Source organism: Bombus fervidus, chromosome 2, assembly GCF_041682495.2.
Source record: "Bombus fervidus isolate BK054 chromosome 2, iyBomFerv1, whole genome shotgun sequence".
NCBI lineage: Eukaryota > Metazoa > Arthropoda > Insecta > Hymenoptera > Apidae > Bombus > Bombus fervidus.
This window is the reverse complement of record NC_091518.1, coordinates 3717630-3733094: the sequence shown is the minus strand read 5'-3', so window position 1 is coordinate 3733094 and position 15465 is coordinate 3717630. Positions and strand designations below refer to the sequence as shown.

At 29.8% G+C, this 15465-nt stretch overlaps 1 protein-coding gene across 7 annotated transcripts; it reads left to right on the top strand.

The window, feature by feature from the left end:
• Positions 1-344: 344 nt before the first annotated feature.
• On the top strand, positions 345-15173 carry Scamc (Short Calcium-binding Mitochondrial Carrier). Of its 7 annotated transcripts, XM_072021738.1 has the most exons (9): positions 345-1037; positions 2774-2900; positions 3619-3706; positions 3820-3931; positions 12367-12525; positions 13059-13316; positions 13399-13566; positions 13652-13903; positions 14003-15173. In XM_072021738.1, the coding sequence occupies exons 1-9, from the start codon at positions 846-848 to the stop codon at positions 14075-14077; spliced, it is 1431 nt and encodes a 476-aa protein (XP_071877839.1). In that variant the 5' UTR covers positions 345-845; the 3' UTR covers positions 14078-15173. The 7 variants fall into 7 exon arrangements, with proteins under 7 accessions (XP_071877839.1, XP_071877840.1, XP_071877841.1 ...); XM_072021739.1 differs by lacking the exon at positions 345-1037 and having other exon boundaries at positions 2774-2910; XM_072021740.1 differs by lacking the exon at positions 345-1037 and having other exon boundaries at positions 2774-2999.
• Positions 15174-15465: the final 292 nt, after the last annotated feature.

The following is a 15465-nucleotide window of genomic DNA, read 5'->3' as shown; positions in this document are numbered from 1 at the left end:
CGTTGCATCGAGGTAAGATTCTTCAAACGTTTTGTATTGTCTATAAACATTCATCAAAGTTTGATGTATTTTCTAAAAAAAGTGTGCTGTAAGTGAGAGTGTAATATATTTATCTATTCAACACAAATATGAATTTTTTGTTCATTTATCGCTACAAAATTAATTCCTGTCCATTAAAATCAACAATATTATGAAATTAATGCAATCTCTCAAAAAAATTCGAAAATCCGCGCGTTCGAAGAATCACCTTTGTCGATCGATGCCGCGTAAAGATGATTCAGAAACCTACCATTAGATGGTGTCTCTGAGTACAGAACACAGGGCACGACGCAGGATGCTCCAGTGGTACCGGAATTGGACTTAGTTGTGCGTAGACAATTGGTCGGTTATATTACGGACGTGGGGAAAGTGGTATAGTTCCACTTTGTATGGTGAATATACGATCAATCTAGGCGTATTCGTTTGACAGACGAGCATGTGAAAACCCGAAATTTTTCTGTTTACGCATGTTTTCACTTTTACATTATAAAATATTCGTAAAAGCTTGATAGTTAAACAGACACGCAAGATTACATTCTGTTATTGGTAGAAAGTGCACGAATGGTTGAAAAATCGATGTCCACAATTTAATAGCCACCACGTGTGTGCAGCTATGAGTTCAATCGTACTAGGCGTGTATAACGATCGAAACATTCCGTGCAGTAATTGTATTGAGAATCTGCAAGTGGTTCGGGAAACAAGCACGCATAAAAAATAAGGAAAACAGGAAGATCGTGTAACAGTAACGCAGGTATATACTGGGAAGAAATTTGATACTTCGTAATATAGAAAGTATACAAAGAATAATGCCCGATAGTCGAGGGAGCGCGGTGCATGGCGTAATGCCACCGCATTATTTGCATGAGTTGCCGGCAGAAGATGAGAAGAGGTTCGAAAAAATATTTCAAAAACTAGATCTTGATGGAAACGGGCGAATCGATGTGAAAGATCTGTCTAAAGCGCTTCGTAATGTTGGAGTCGATAAATACTACGCGGAGGTAATTCTATAATTCATATTTTACTTGGTAGATGTTCGTAAATACCACTGTATACGATCGAAGTGCATAACGTAGATGCATGCAATTTTTGAGTATTGAATAGAAATTAATATTTACATGTATAACGCTCTATTACTTTTTTAAAGATAGTTTTGGAACGATTAAGGATTTATAAAATACATACATATATTTCATATACATACAGTACTGTTTTGTTAAGTGGCTGGGACAGTTGTTTTGTTAATGTCTTGTTAACTGGTTGTCGCTAGCCTCACCATTGCTTCATAGATCGGTACTCCGGCGTTATAGCAATGCTTTCCTAACTGACCATGGGTCGGGACTTTATCTGGCCAGCCATTGAGCAATATATATATTTGTAGCAAATTCCAAACATCTTTCTCCTCCGTTAAATGTGAGTGAGATACTGTCAGCTGGCACATATTTATTTGTTGTATAAATGTAACACTTGCGAAATCAGTTCTACATGTACATGACACTTTGTAGATTCGAAATTGCGATATTCATTTGTCTTTCCATAGAAGTATTATTATCTCTTATCTCACTCTAACTTTCTATTTAAAATTTTTTGTATAGATCATTCTTTGTTAAAAAATCAGAATCAGCGCTAATCCCTGGTCAATTAGCAAGGCAATATATGTAATGAAATATGTACTTCACTTATTGTTAGTGAATATTCGTACTGTACGGTGGAACTGTATAATGCGGATGCATACAACTGTCCAATATTAAATAAAAGTTACTTTCTACATGTACGATATTCTTTAAATTTTTCAGACATTATTTAAATGCATTATAAATGTTTTTAAAATATATTTTATATATATGACTTCATCGAATGCGTACATACGCATTGCGCGTTATGCAGTAAATTTGACTGCAGATATCGCATAAAAAACTTGGCACTAACCTTTATTAGAAATCTCCATTGTTCTCTAATAATGGAATGCATATTTTGACTATTCCATTTTAATTTCTAATAACTTTGAAAAATTGTAACAAAAATTGAATGTTTATCAATTCATAAAAAGTAATAATTAAATAAATTGTATAAAAAATAATAGTTAATAATAAAAATATGAGCCATAAATACTGTATATTTATTAGTTATGAAATAATTTATATGGGACATTTTAATTATGATATAGTATCGATAAAGTTTAATTTAAAAATCGTGAACTTTACTTATTATACGATATTTTTCGGTTGTTTAACGCTTTATTAAACAGTATATATTTTTTTTCTAACTCACATTCCAATTTATTTATATTTCTGAGATACTCATATTAAAAATTTTATTTTATCTTACATTTTTATGTAACTAATGTCGTAACGACCTTGAATTTACTGTAAGCTAGTCCAATTTAAGATATTCAAAAGATTTTGTTTAATTTAAAGAAGATTGTCACTGACATTCTTAAAGCCGATATATATATTCGCTGCAGTTTGTAGTTAATACAATTTACGTGATTTCATCAAGGCTAATACCCAGTGTTGTACTATTTTTTAAAGCTTCAATGGAAAAACGTGTTCTAATATACAAATTCAAAGTAAATTTTTATTTATTTATGCATCAAAATTATTGGAAGAAAACGTTTTTCATTTATCAAAAATTTGTCAAGATCGATCTGGATAAATTTTTATTTCTCTGAGAAATACACATACGTTAATTTCTTAAATAATTTTTATACAATTTGAGCGTTTTGTTTTTTTTTCAGCAATTTTTGGCCAGTTCGGATAGTACTAAAAGCGGCGATATTACACTAGCAGAATTTATACACTACGTTCGCGAACATGAAAAAAATCTGCGTCTGCAATTCTCTCATCTTGACAAGAACAAGGATGGTCAGTAGATGTACGAAAAAATGACTATTGTGCAATGTACATAACAGAGAACTTGATGTCTACCTCTGTTAGCGACTTCCCTAGACACTTTTATTTAAAGTAATTTTTTATGCATTGATTTTTGATGCACACTATTTCATGGACATTAATTGACTGAAATATATTTTATTGTTATTAAATACCTATTTTTCTTTTACTGACCACAACATAAAAATAATTAAAAATTTTTTTGCATAATACTTTATTTTTGATAAAATTTCTTAGTTATTATTAAAAATTTTATTATAAACTTTCGAAAAAAAGGAGAACTAGTTTCCCTAAAGTTTGAAATTTACTGTATATAACTGTTCTGAAAGTTTTAAATTATAAATTACATTAAAGAAATAAGTGAAATTGGTTAAAATTATTTCGAAATTTTAGCAAATACATAAAAAATAGAATTCTACACTTAATTGGCTTCTTCAAATGAAATTTCACAAAGAAAATTATAAAATTAAATGGATAAATAGTCGCTTTCCATAAATAGTACTTTTTATGTATCACTTTATACACGGATGACAATCTTAAGTTTACTCAATGTCGAGGAAATAAACCGCAATCTATAAGTTTATAATCGTTGTTCTTTTCTTCGTGTACCTGTTAGTACTTAACTTGTTAATGTAATAAACAAACGGGAACGTAATATTTGTCATATTGTAATTGAAATGCATTTCCGTAGGTAAAATCGATTTAGAGGAATTGATAAAAGCATTCGAAGAATTGGGAATAAAAATGGATTATAATGAAGCGAAGAAGTTATTGCAGCGGTCAGTTCAATGCACAACAACATATTTTAGTATTTTATTTTTTAGTCTGATATAAAGATTTTTTATTTATGTAAATAACAAAATAAAATACAGTTTATAATATCGATTTGTAGGATGGACAAAGATGGAAGTCTTACTATAAGCTTTAACGAATGGCGAGATTTTTTGCTGTATGCACCGAGTACCGATCTTCTAGGTCTTATTGAATACTGGCATCATACAAATGTAAGTAATTACTATGATTTACATTAATAATCACTCGATATTCTTATATATTTATGGGTACAAATATTCAGAGAATACATAAAAATATATAAAATATACGTTATAAGTTTTAGTAGACTATATAAATTTTATTTTGTTCCATCGTAAAATTATATAAAAATCTGCAGTCTAATAATCGCTACACATTATTTTATACAGAATATCACATCTGTTTTTATTAATTTCTAATACGTGTTTTATCTATCATTATCTGATATTTGATGAAATGTCGACGGTAATATAATAAAACAAGTAACTTTGGGACCGTCTACTACTCTATATACTAATTGTACGATGAACTCATGGGTGTAGTTCGTGTATGTATACGGAAAAAATGATCAAGTCGATTTAAACCTCTGATTCGTCGACAGAGAAGGCTTGACCGGAGGTGTGACGTAGCGATTGTTATTCAAAATGACCTTGATAGTCTTCCAGCTGTTTCTACCACCTTTCCCCGCTAAAACGCATCCCCTTCCTTCTTTGACTTGATTTCGCCACGCATGCGCTGCTCGGACAATTTTCTTGCACATGCGCCTTAATTTTGTACGGGTATAGTATCTTATTGCTAGAGCAAAGAAGAGAAAAGTAAGAAATCTTACGACCAACGATGTTTCGTGAAGATGAATTTGAAATCTTTAAATTGTGATCATTTTCTTCGGTATAACAGAGAATACCTACAACAGTGAAAAAGACGTTAGTTGAAACAAGAGTGATCGAACAAAACAATCTTATAAATGGAGTTTTGTATCGATTTTTCTATCTTTCATGCTTTCATTTAATAGAAGGGAGACCACTAAACTAACGTAATGTAATAGCATTTAACTTTTAAGTTCGGTTCGAATATTAACATCTCTTAATTTTATTTTGCAATTATTTGGTATTGTTTTATCAGAGTTTTATCAGAGACTTTTGGTCATTTCGACGTCTATTAGTGATAAACTTGAAATAACAACTTAACTTTGCATAACTGTTATGATTATTATTTAAAAGAATAGCGTAAAATATGAAATTATTTACTAAAACATGCATATATATGTTAGATAATATGTGGATAAAGAACAAAAAACAATTACGGATTGGAATCAATATTTTGTTATTGTCTATAGACAGTAAATTAATGTGATATTTAACGGAAGATATCTCTGTTTTTTCATCATTTTGTAGTTTAAATTTAACCGTATACCGCGGAATTTTTCAGTATAGTGAAATATTTCGCAATGTTTCGTCAGCCGAACACTCACTATGCGAGGTCATCGTCTCCAAGAGACAGAAAGTACTGTGCTAAATTAGCAGCTAAATAATTCCAACACTAATATTTCTCAAGGTGAAATCTGAAATATTTAAATTAAAAATATTTCCAATCTGAATCATAATTTATAATTAAACATGAATCATAAGAAAAGCTAAAATTTTAAAATATAAAACAATTTTATTTTTTGTTTATAATTGCAAAATACATTATGGTTATATATATATATAATTTTTCAAAAATTAATTTTTACCATGTACTAAATATATAAAAATTTCAAATATTTTAAGGGCGGAATTGAAATAATGCTGATAATCAAAGATCTATTATTTAGGTCTCTCTTAGTTTTCTCACGTGATGACGCATTTCATTATTCACGTGCGTGCATATTATGGCTGCAACAGTCTCAGTCTATATATGACTCACATACATAATGCATACAAATTCTACCTAGGAACCAACATGGCATGAACAAAATTTCACTTTTTTATGCTCTTTTTACCTACGCAGCCTTTTCGCCACACGTACAATGGCTACAAACAGTGTATTAGTACACCATTGTATTTAATTGATTAATCAGTTAGATTAAAACATATTAAATTTTATATGACTTAATAGGTATTTTCATATGACTACTAAAAATTTGTCAGTATAAAAACCAAATGTATAGAATCTGATTAAGAAAAACACTTTACAGAAAAACAAAGCTATACGTGAATACTTTTTGTAGCCACCGTATAAAGAAAATTGCTAAAATATTTCTTTTACCGACTGATTAAGTACGACCGCCGCGTGTGACTAACAATGAGTTAGCTCTCCTCCTATGGTATTCAGTTTTCTGTGCCGGAATAGTTGACTTTCACGTGAAAAGAGGCCACGTGGCTACACGTCTTTCTCAAATACACTAACGCGCCATTTAATATACACAAGCGTTCTAAATTGGAACATCAATAGGAGTTTGGATTATTACAATAATGCTATCTGTTATTCATCACTATTATAAAAATAAATTCTCCTTAATGTGAGAAAATGCAAATTATATTGAATTGACAATGATCATAGAACAGTAGTCAGTATTCCACAAATTATCTTAGATTCTGAATTGATTTTTAATGTTATTAATAGTTAAGAGGGTGTACTTTGATATAATGTACTTAAAAAGAAGAACAACCTATTCAGTCCAAAAATTTTAACAATAGATGACAAATCCATGATGTTCTCTGACATAGCTAATTTCATACTTAATATTTAAAATATGATAACCAATACTTTCGGAATCAATATTTTTCATGTAAATATTTTTCAAAGAAATCCCATAACTAAGTTTATTAAAACAGGCAGTTTTGCTAATAGATGTATATCATTGACAAAATATTGAACCTTAAAATTGCTTTCAAATGAAAAGCTAAGAACGTGACTTATCGTTAAAAAATGTTTAGAACAAAAGATTTATTTCATCTACCAAGTATTATAATGCGCAGTTTACTTTACATGTTTTATTATATATTATATAATTTGTTATATTGTTGAATATTATGTGCATTCTGTAAATTTCTGAATCTTGGAATTTTTCATAAATGCGAAAACATCTACTTATAATTTTCTTTGCCCTATGGTCTTTGTATTTTCACATATTTAACGACTTAATAAAATACCAATTTGTATAGCAAATTTTTTAACAAACTGAAAATTAACCACGTTGCAAATACGGAAAGCTAAAATCAGTTTACGACAGGTATACAAAATATTTTGAGTAACGTGATGTAGTAGGCAAGAAAGTAGTGGGGGCTTCCCCGTCTAGACGGCCATATGCCATATCTTTGTTCCAATACTCGTACCTGTATATCCGTACTGTTCCTGGGCACTCTTCAGTCTTGAGATCGGACTCCGAGCTCTCAAATCGCTGACTAATGGCGAGGCTCGTTTTATCTAGTTCCTCTCTGTATTTCGTTCAAGATTCGCTTAGCATTATTCGTATCTTCGCCATGTGTCCTCTATAATGTGTTGGGTGCACGTATAAATTGCTCGATTGAAGTTCAATTCGATTTTTTAGTATCAATAATAAAAGATTATTTAGTGAATACGACTTTAATTATATTCTTCAAATAATGTACACGTTGAAAAATCGAGGATTTCTGAAACATGATTGTGTTTCGTCCACTTGTATGGTCTGTGAAGAATTTCTTCAGAATTACCATGAATTATTGCAAAGGGTAAGCGATTCCTTCTCCAATGTAATAACGCAATTATCTATAGGCATCGAAAAAGGTAACGAGTTTAAACGTGGTTAAGAATATTTCATTGTGGTTTTAATTTGTTTCAAACTTTAAATATAATACTCTCATAAGAAAGGAAGGTAAAAGGAGAGTTTAAGGTTGTTTTAATTATTATTATTCTGTATGAATTTTTATACAATTTTAGTTTTAAGGATTATAATAAGATAGTAAGAATATTTTGTATTGGTATGGATATCTGTAAGAGGTTATAAGGCCGCGTAGAGGTTATGGCTGAAAATATCACGTGGTGGACAATGGAGAAAGCAGAGGTTCAAACATATAAACTTTCCTTCAACGTATTTTTCGAATAAATTTCTTGAGAAATTTATTGAATTTCAATAAGCGTGGTTTAATACGAAAATTTATTTGTAACTTAGAAGTATCGAAATATATAATTATTTCATGATACTATAGAAATTTCATCAATTTTATTAATCATGTATACATGATGTATTTAGAAATTTGGGTAGGAGGTACATAATTAACATTGGATTTACGATAAATGATGACAGTTGTCAGAACGGACAAACGAATGACTCGTACGCAAGATTAGATGAAGTTATATTTTAACAAGAAATGTGTATCCGGTAATCGTGAAGTATCAAACGATGATTCATCGTGAATACAAACCTTTCCCTTCTCTGGTTCGTTCCAGATTGTTCTGCACAAAAGTCTCTCATTGCTAACTGAACTTTACGCGGGAAATTTTACAATTGCTTTTACAAATAGTTCTAGTTAAGCAAATCACATCAAAACTGAAATTTTATAATAACTTTTAAACAAATAGGAAAACAAATGGGTGATTGAATTGTTATATAAATCGCAGAATTATTTAAAAAATAAAAATTTATTTACTAGTGAGTAGGGAAATATATGAATGATAAGAAATTTAAAATGAAATTATCCTGTTGCTATCTATGAAGATTTATTTACTGCATGTAGAGTACCAATTATTATCAGAAATACCATTTGGAAGAAGCCTGGGTAGGAGTATTGTATGAGAATCAAAAGATATATATAATAAAAAAATTAAAAATGAAATTGTATTATTGTCATATATGGAAATTTATTTATGGCTATTATCAGAAGTGACGTTTGTGAGATGCTTGGGTAGGAGTATTGTATAATGTCAACAGAATTGCATAATGTTCATGCACGTAGAAGTATAAAATAGACAGTTTATTTCTAGAATGACTATCCCTTGTACATTTCAGATTTTTATATATGTAGAATGAAAGTTAACAAATCTCACTTTCAAAAACAAAGAAAAGATTATTATTCTTTAAATTATTTTATACCTTGGAATATAAAAATTGTAAAGATATTGCAAAATAATTGGTATACATTTCTGAAACAAATGTGTATAATATGCAATGTAAAGTAAGTGCTGTAGCTTGTAACCAGGCGATTGTTATTTGACACTTGAGTCTTGATATCGGTTTCCCCTAAGTTTCATTTGTGTTTTGTGACTTAAGACATAATAATATAACTCTATCGACCAACAATTCTGCATATTTTATCACTCTTTTACTACATCATAAATCATAATAATAATAAATTAGCAAAAGTATTAGACATATTCTTCTTTTACTGTTAATATTAAAAGGTAAAAACCATTTTAAATATATTTTGTAAATATAGAACCATTTAAATAATAAGGAATAAATACTAACATTCTTTTACCAGAACAACTGAATAGTTCCAAAAGTCAAAAGACGGAAACTTTAAATATTTAATCGCAGTTGATAAACGTCTGTCTTTGATTAGATTTATCAGAGTATCATTTTAATCAAAATATCTCAGAGTGTCTAGATTAACAAGAAACGCATGTTACTCTTATCTTATGTACAATAATTTTAATTTAAGAATTCTGTGCAAACAGAATAAGTGAATTATTTCGTGAACGAAAACGTTATAAATTACCTCTAATTAATCGAAAGTAGAGGTTTCCATTTGCATGTAAATACACGCGTATTAAAAATATTTGTACTTCAATCCTTATAAATTTTGGTACATAAGACCTTACATGTTATACATGTGTTATGTAGTATGTTAAATGACCTTTATTCTGAAAAAATATATTTAACACTGCTTTAAATAGTTAAAGCTAACTGTAAGAAAAAACAAACAGTGTACTAGTTAATATTAATGTTTTCTAAAGTCACTACCATTTTACATGTCAGGCTTTTCTCGCAATAAAAATGATTCTTGTGAGTCAAAAGCATTACGCTTAATTAACTATAGTTTATTCTTCTTCAGCTACCGTAATTGTACGCCTTCTAGGTATTTAGCTAGATTCAGAATTAGCGACTTGTCACGTGATTAAGGTGTTCTCATATGTAAAAGAAATAATACGCGAATTGAAGAAAATTTTAAAGTTAGGATTGGGCAAGATACCAAATTGCTTTGTTGGCTTCTGGCCCGATTTAACTGTAGAAACCTGCATACTTCGTTTCTCTCAGTCGTTCTTTGGATTTATTCAGTTTTAACTCAAGTTTTTCATCCTTATCCTTCGAACAAGTACAAAAAACTGTTCCATAATGGATAACGTGGATATAGATACAGATATTATTCTTTAGTTTAACGTAAAGTTAAGTATCTACGATCGGTATTTCTTTTATTTATTTTATTCGGTTCTTTGTTTCCCAAGCATTATGACGGTTCCGAGAAAAACTTTCGTAATAGATAAGTTTGCTTCTCTATTCATTTTCATCAGGTCTTATTACTAAACTACGGATGTTGATGCAATTTTATATTTTTGTGAGCATAATTAAAGAAATGGAATCTAAATAAAAATTTGTTTCATTTACTAAATATTATAATAAGTATTCTACTTTAGATATTTTATATACTTTTGCATTCTGTAGATTTTTTAAACATTCACAGTTTACTTACCACATTCCAGTTCAAACATCTTGTACGGATATCGACATATCTTCCTTAGTCATATCATCTTTCTTAATAAATACATCTAGAGTGTTATTTGAGATTCAGTAGAAATACATTTTTTCACATGAATTGTGCTAGTTGGGAAATTGACTATAAAGTTTACAACATTAAGACCGTCCACTTGATTCCTTGCGAATAAGTTCACAATTAATAGGCGTATGTTGCTATCGATTGCCTTTTTACACAAAGATATCGATAATAGCTGCTTGTATAATCAATCAAAGGCGGTGTAAGATCAAAATCTAATTCAGTGAAACCTAACTGCGTCAAGGTTCTTTGGTAGCAGATTCTATCTTTTTTATGCTTAATTTACCAAAGTGGAAATAAAATCCGCTCGTTATATCAAGGAGAACAACTTTGCCGCATATTTTTGATCAACCATTTACCTTTCTCGTCCACAGTCTCGCTTATAGAACTTAAAATACAAGTACACGTAAATAAATAACATGTATTTTTATTGTAGGCGCGCGTCTAGTACATATCATGTTAATGACCGCGTCTATTTCCAATTTTAGGACATTAAAAAAGACAAACATATATAGATGTTAAGTTAATAACAAATATTTGCATTTTCAAGCGATCTGCTAATATTAAACTTATCGTACAATTATTTGCTCGTGATAAAATAGATTTAAAGCTAATTACCTAAGCTATTAATATGTCTGCAAAACTGCTAAACGTTTTCCCTTCGTTTCGTTTACACTGTTAGAATATTTATTTCAGGCAAATCCGACGAACGAAATATTATTAGAAATTACATTTTTGAAAATTATATAAAGGATTGTCATTAATTCGCATAACTTTCACTACAAAATTATCCAAAACTTAATTGACTCGAAACGTCCAGCTGCTTTCTAAATGTAGATAGCGTCGATGTACGTATATGGAGTTTCATAATTGTTTGAAATAACGTTTTAAAAAGTTCGATTATTTAATGAGAGAAATCGTATTGAATTATAAGAAAAATGAAGAAAGCTTAATCGCAAAATATGATGTAATGTCTGGAACTGATACGAAAGTTGAAAACCCTATCTGTGTCTAAATAATTTGAGAAGCATATAGTTGATCGGAGTTCAAGAATTATCTGACACGTGGTACGCGAACTACCGGCAAAGCGTAGTTGAATATGTATTATAATGAGACCGGGGTTAACCAGTGAACACTGGTTCAAAATGTATTGGAAGATAAGCGGCCGTTGAAACGTTTATTTTTCAGACGAACGTTAAAATTATTACTTTTAAATTTTTCAGTGAAAATCAACGACGTCCTAATAAAATTTGATATTATCTAAGTATTCAATATTATCGAATAATTCATTTAAATATCCAGATCAATGACTAATATAAGATATTTCTTGTAATTAGATCAAATCATCAGTTGGAAATGAAGATAGGAAATAAAAAAGAATATCATTAGGAAAAATTAAATAATTTACAGTGAAAACAAAGGAACATATCGATTGGTGTATAAAAAAGATATTTAAAAGGGTAGAAATGTCTTAAAAATTTCCGAGATTCCTCTTCCACTTTTGGAGCATATCATGTATCATATAATATTCTTGAAATTCTTGTTTATCTTCTATAATTTTAAATCCACGATTGAATACAATAAAAACACCCTGTATATACGTGTTTGAGTCGGTGCAAGTCGTCAATTTTTTTTTTTAGTATTTTGGCAATAGTGAGAGTCACATGTATTTATGCATAACAGCTAAATGTCAAAGTCACAAAATATGCCGGGTAAAAGGTTAATCATTAATGAAGTAATCATGCACGACTTATCAAAGTTAAAACTATATTTTCGCGGTACGGTTCCTTTTAAATGCAAAGTGGAGGTTCGTTTTCGGTGCGTTCATTAGTTAGTGTACTTGTTTGTAGAGATAAGATCTAATAATTATATTGGTTATTGCTTTCTTTTTCCAGTATATGGACATTGGGGAGGACATTGGTGTCCCTGAGGATTTCACAACTGGTGAAATGGTCTCTGGAATGTGGTGGCGACATTTGGTGTCCGGTGGTGTAGCAGGTGGTGTATCACGCACATGTACGGCGCCTTTGGATCGTATTAAAGTTTATCTGCAGGTGGGTTTGCAATAGAAAAATCCCAATAAATTTGTTTTATAAAGTTAAATAAAAAATTCAAACTATTTAACTTTATGTAATGTAATTTATTAAAGTTTCTGAAAAGTAAGAAAATGATTGATTATCTCAGTGGACTGAAAAAATAAGGAAAAGAAAAAGTAAAGCTCAAATGTATACAATGGCTCAGAACAGTATTTGAATATCTATGCAAACTTTTATGAATACATTATATGTATTATCTAAAATAGATACAACTATTAACTACCAAGTTTGATTCAAATTTTACCATGTTTATAATTGTGGCAGTCATGTCACATTATAGTACTCATGAAATTTCAAAATGTTCTATGCAACAAATATGATGTATAACATGGAAGTTTTCTATGGTAAATGTGCAAATATTTCCATTGAGCAATTGTAGGCATAGTTTAATAAAATATAGAATCAAAATATTAGATACGTATTAAAAATTAAAATCACAGTTAAATGAATAGTTCTCTGCTTTACTTTATTTTAAAGAAAAATGCTTTCAGGTGCATGGAACACGACACTGCAAAATCAAGAGTTGCTTCAGGTACATGCTGCGCGAAGGTGGCTCTATCAGTCTGTGGAGAGGAAATGGTATAAATGTACTTAAAATCGGACCAGAAAGCGCTCTGAAATTCATGGCTTATGAGCAAATTAAGAGAAGGATTAAAGGAGATGACATTAGAGAGCTTGGACTTTATGAACGATTAATGGCTGGATCTTTAGCTGGTGGGATTAGTCAGTCAGCCATATATCCACTTGAGGTATGAAATTCACGTGATATATCGTAACACCAATGTAATATCTTCATTATTTTTTAGCAATGTTGTTTGTGATATATTGCAGGTGCTCAAAACTAGATTTGCTCTTAGAAAAACAGGAGAGTATTCGGGTTTAATAGATGCAACAAAGAAGATATATAGACAAGGTGGTTTGAAATCTTTTTATAGAGGCTATATTCCTAATTTAATGGGAATAATTCCATATGCTGGTATTGACTTGGCTGTGTATGAGGTAAGTATATAAAAAATGACTTGATACTTGATAATCTTCAGTTGAAATATTATTCATCGGTTTTTTTTTTTTTTTTTTTTTATAGACTTTGAAAAACAGGTATTTACAAACACACGACAAAAATGAACAACCACCCTTCTGGATATTGTTATTATGTGGAACAGCTTCAAGCACAGCCGGACAAGTGTGCTCATATCCACTAGCGCTAGTCAGAACGCGATTGCAAGCAGATATGTCTCCAGGAAAGCCTAATACTATGGTTGCTGTTTTTAAGGAAATTATTAAGAATGAAGGTATTCGCGGTTTGTATAGAGGTTTAACTCCGAACTTTTTAAAGGTATGGAATAATTTATATAACGATTAATTTTTGATGAATGGAGATCATAAATCATTCATATATTCTTTATTTGTTTTTTTTTGTTTTTTTTTTTTTTAGGTTGCACCAGCTGTGTCGATTAGTTACATGGTGTATGAAACCGTTAGGAATTTCTTGGGTGTTAATATGACGTGATGATTATTTATTTTAGGTGATATTAATTTAACTAAATTATTCTTTAATTACATCATAAAGGATACAAGCAAGCCAGTCGTTGATTGATGTACTAAACAATTTGGCATATTCTGCCTTTTGTTATATGTAATATCGCTTATTTATTGTTAACTCGAAGCTTCTATGATTATTTAAGCATTTGCCATTCTATTTTCCAATTGTATATCACACTATTAAACACATAGAACATATTTATAACAAATTTCACATAAGGAGATAAGTATAACGAAAGTGGCCAGCATAAGGAATTTTAATTAGTTTCCAATGAGTTCACATTTATACACTCCGTGTATACATCATGCTAACTAGTTTAAACGTATTCATTGTTATGACTTACACTTATATTTCGCTTCTATGAAGAACAAAAGTGTAAATTCATAATTTCGAAATAGATAGAGATGATAGTATAAAGACCAGTAGAAGAAAAGGAAATAGTATTGTCTTATAATTTTATTGTGATCGTTTTTTATGGAAAGGAAATAAGGATGTGGCTGATAGTTGTAATATCAAAGAAAAAAGAAATTCCTGTACAATCCACATACGATTTGCAAGTCAAGTAATCTACTGATGGAAATGTAATTTTTTGAAAATGTAAACGAATGTATTGTTTAGAAAATACATTACATAATGTTGCAAATTCTGAAAATAGGAGGATCGAGTTATATTATTGCTGTGATATGTATGGTTATAAGCTAAATTGGAAACATAATTCAGTGCATAACATCCTATCAATTTTGTAAATGCGTTTTATTTTTATTGTAAATTTCTTCCAGTATTTAATGATAATAATGAAAACAATAATACCAATAGTAATAATAATAATAAGAAATCCGCTATTGTCAAGGTGTTATGCTATGAGTTATCGCAAACACTATAATTTATGTGTTAAACTTGTTCTGTGAACGAGTATTCTATCCGCGATATTACATTTGTTACATGCATTGTTTTAACATAATTCTCTGATTAAATGAATCTTGTAGGCATGTTATGTATATTCTATGTATTATAAATATGTATATTTAAACTCCAAAGAAGTACATCACGATATAGCATTATATTCGTGCCTGTTTACTTCTTTCTTCAAAATAATGACGAGTGTTGAGTGATGACGATAAAAAAATAATAGTTTTACAATTTATCTTTGGACAAGTATCAGATATTATTTTCACATATATTTTTAAAATCAAAGATGTTCTTTTATTTTTTCAATCATGTTTTTAACATAAACGAAATATAATGTAAGTAAAGTAGATAAAAATTACAAAACCCATTTTTTCTGGGTAATTCTAGCATTTATATTAGATGTATGTACTGTATAGAAACATTTAACTGAATCAACATTTTCGATT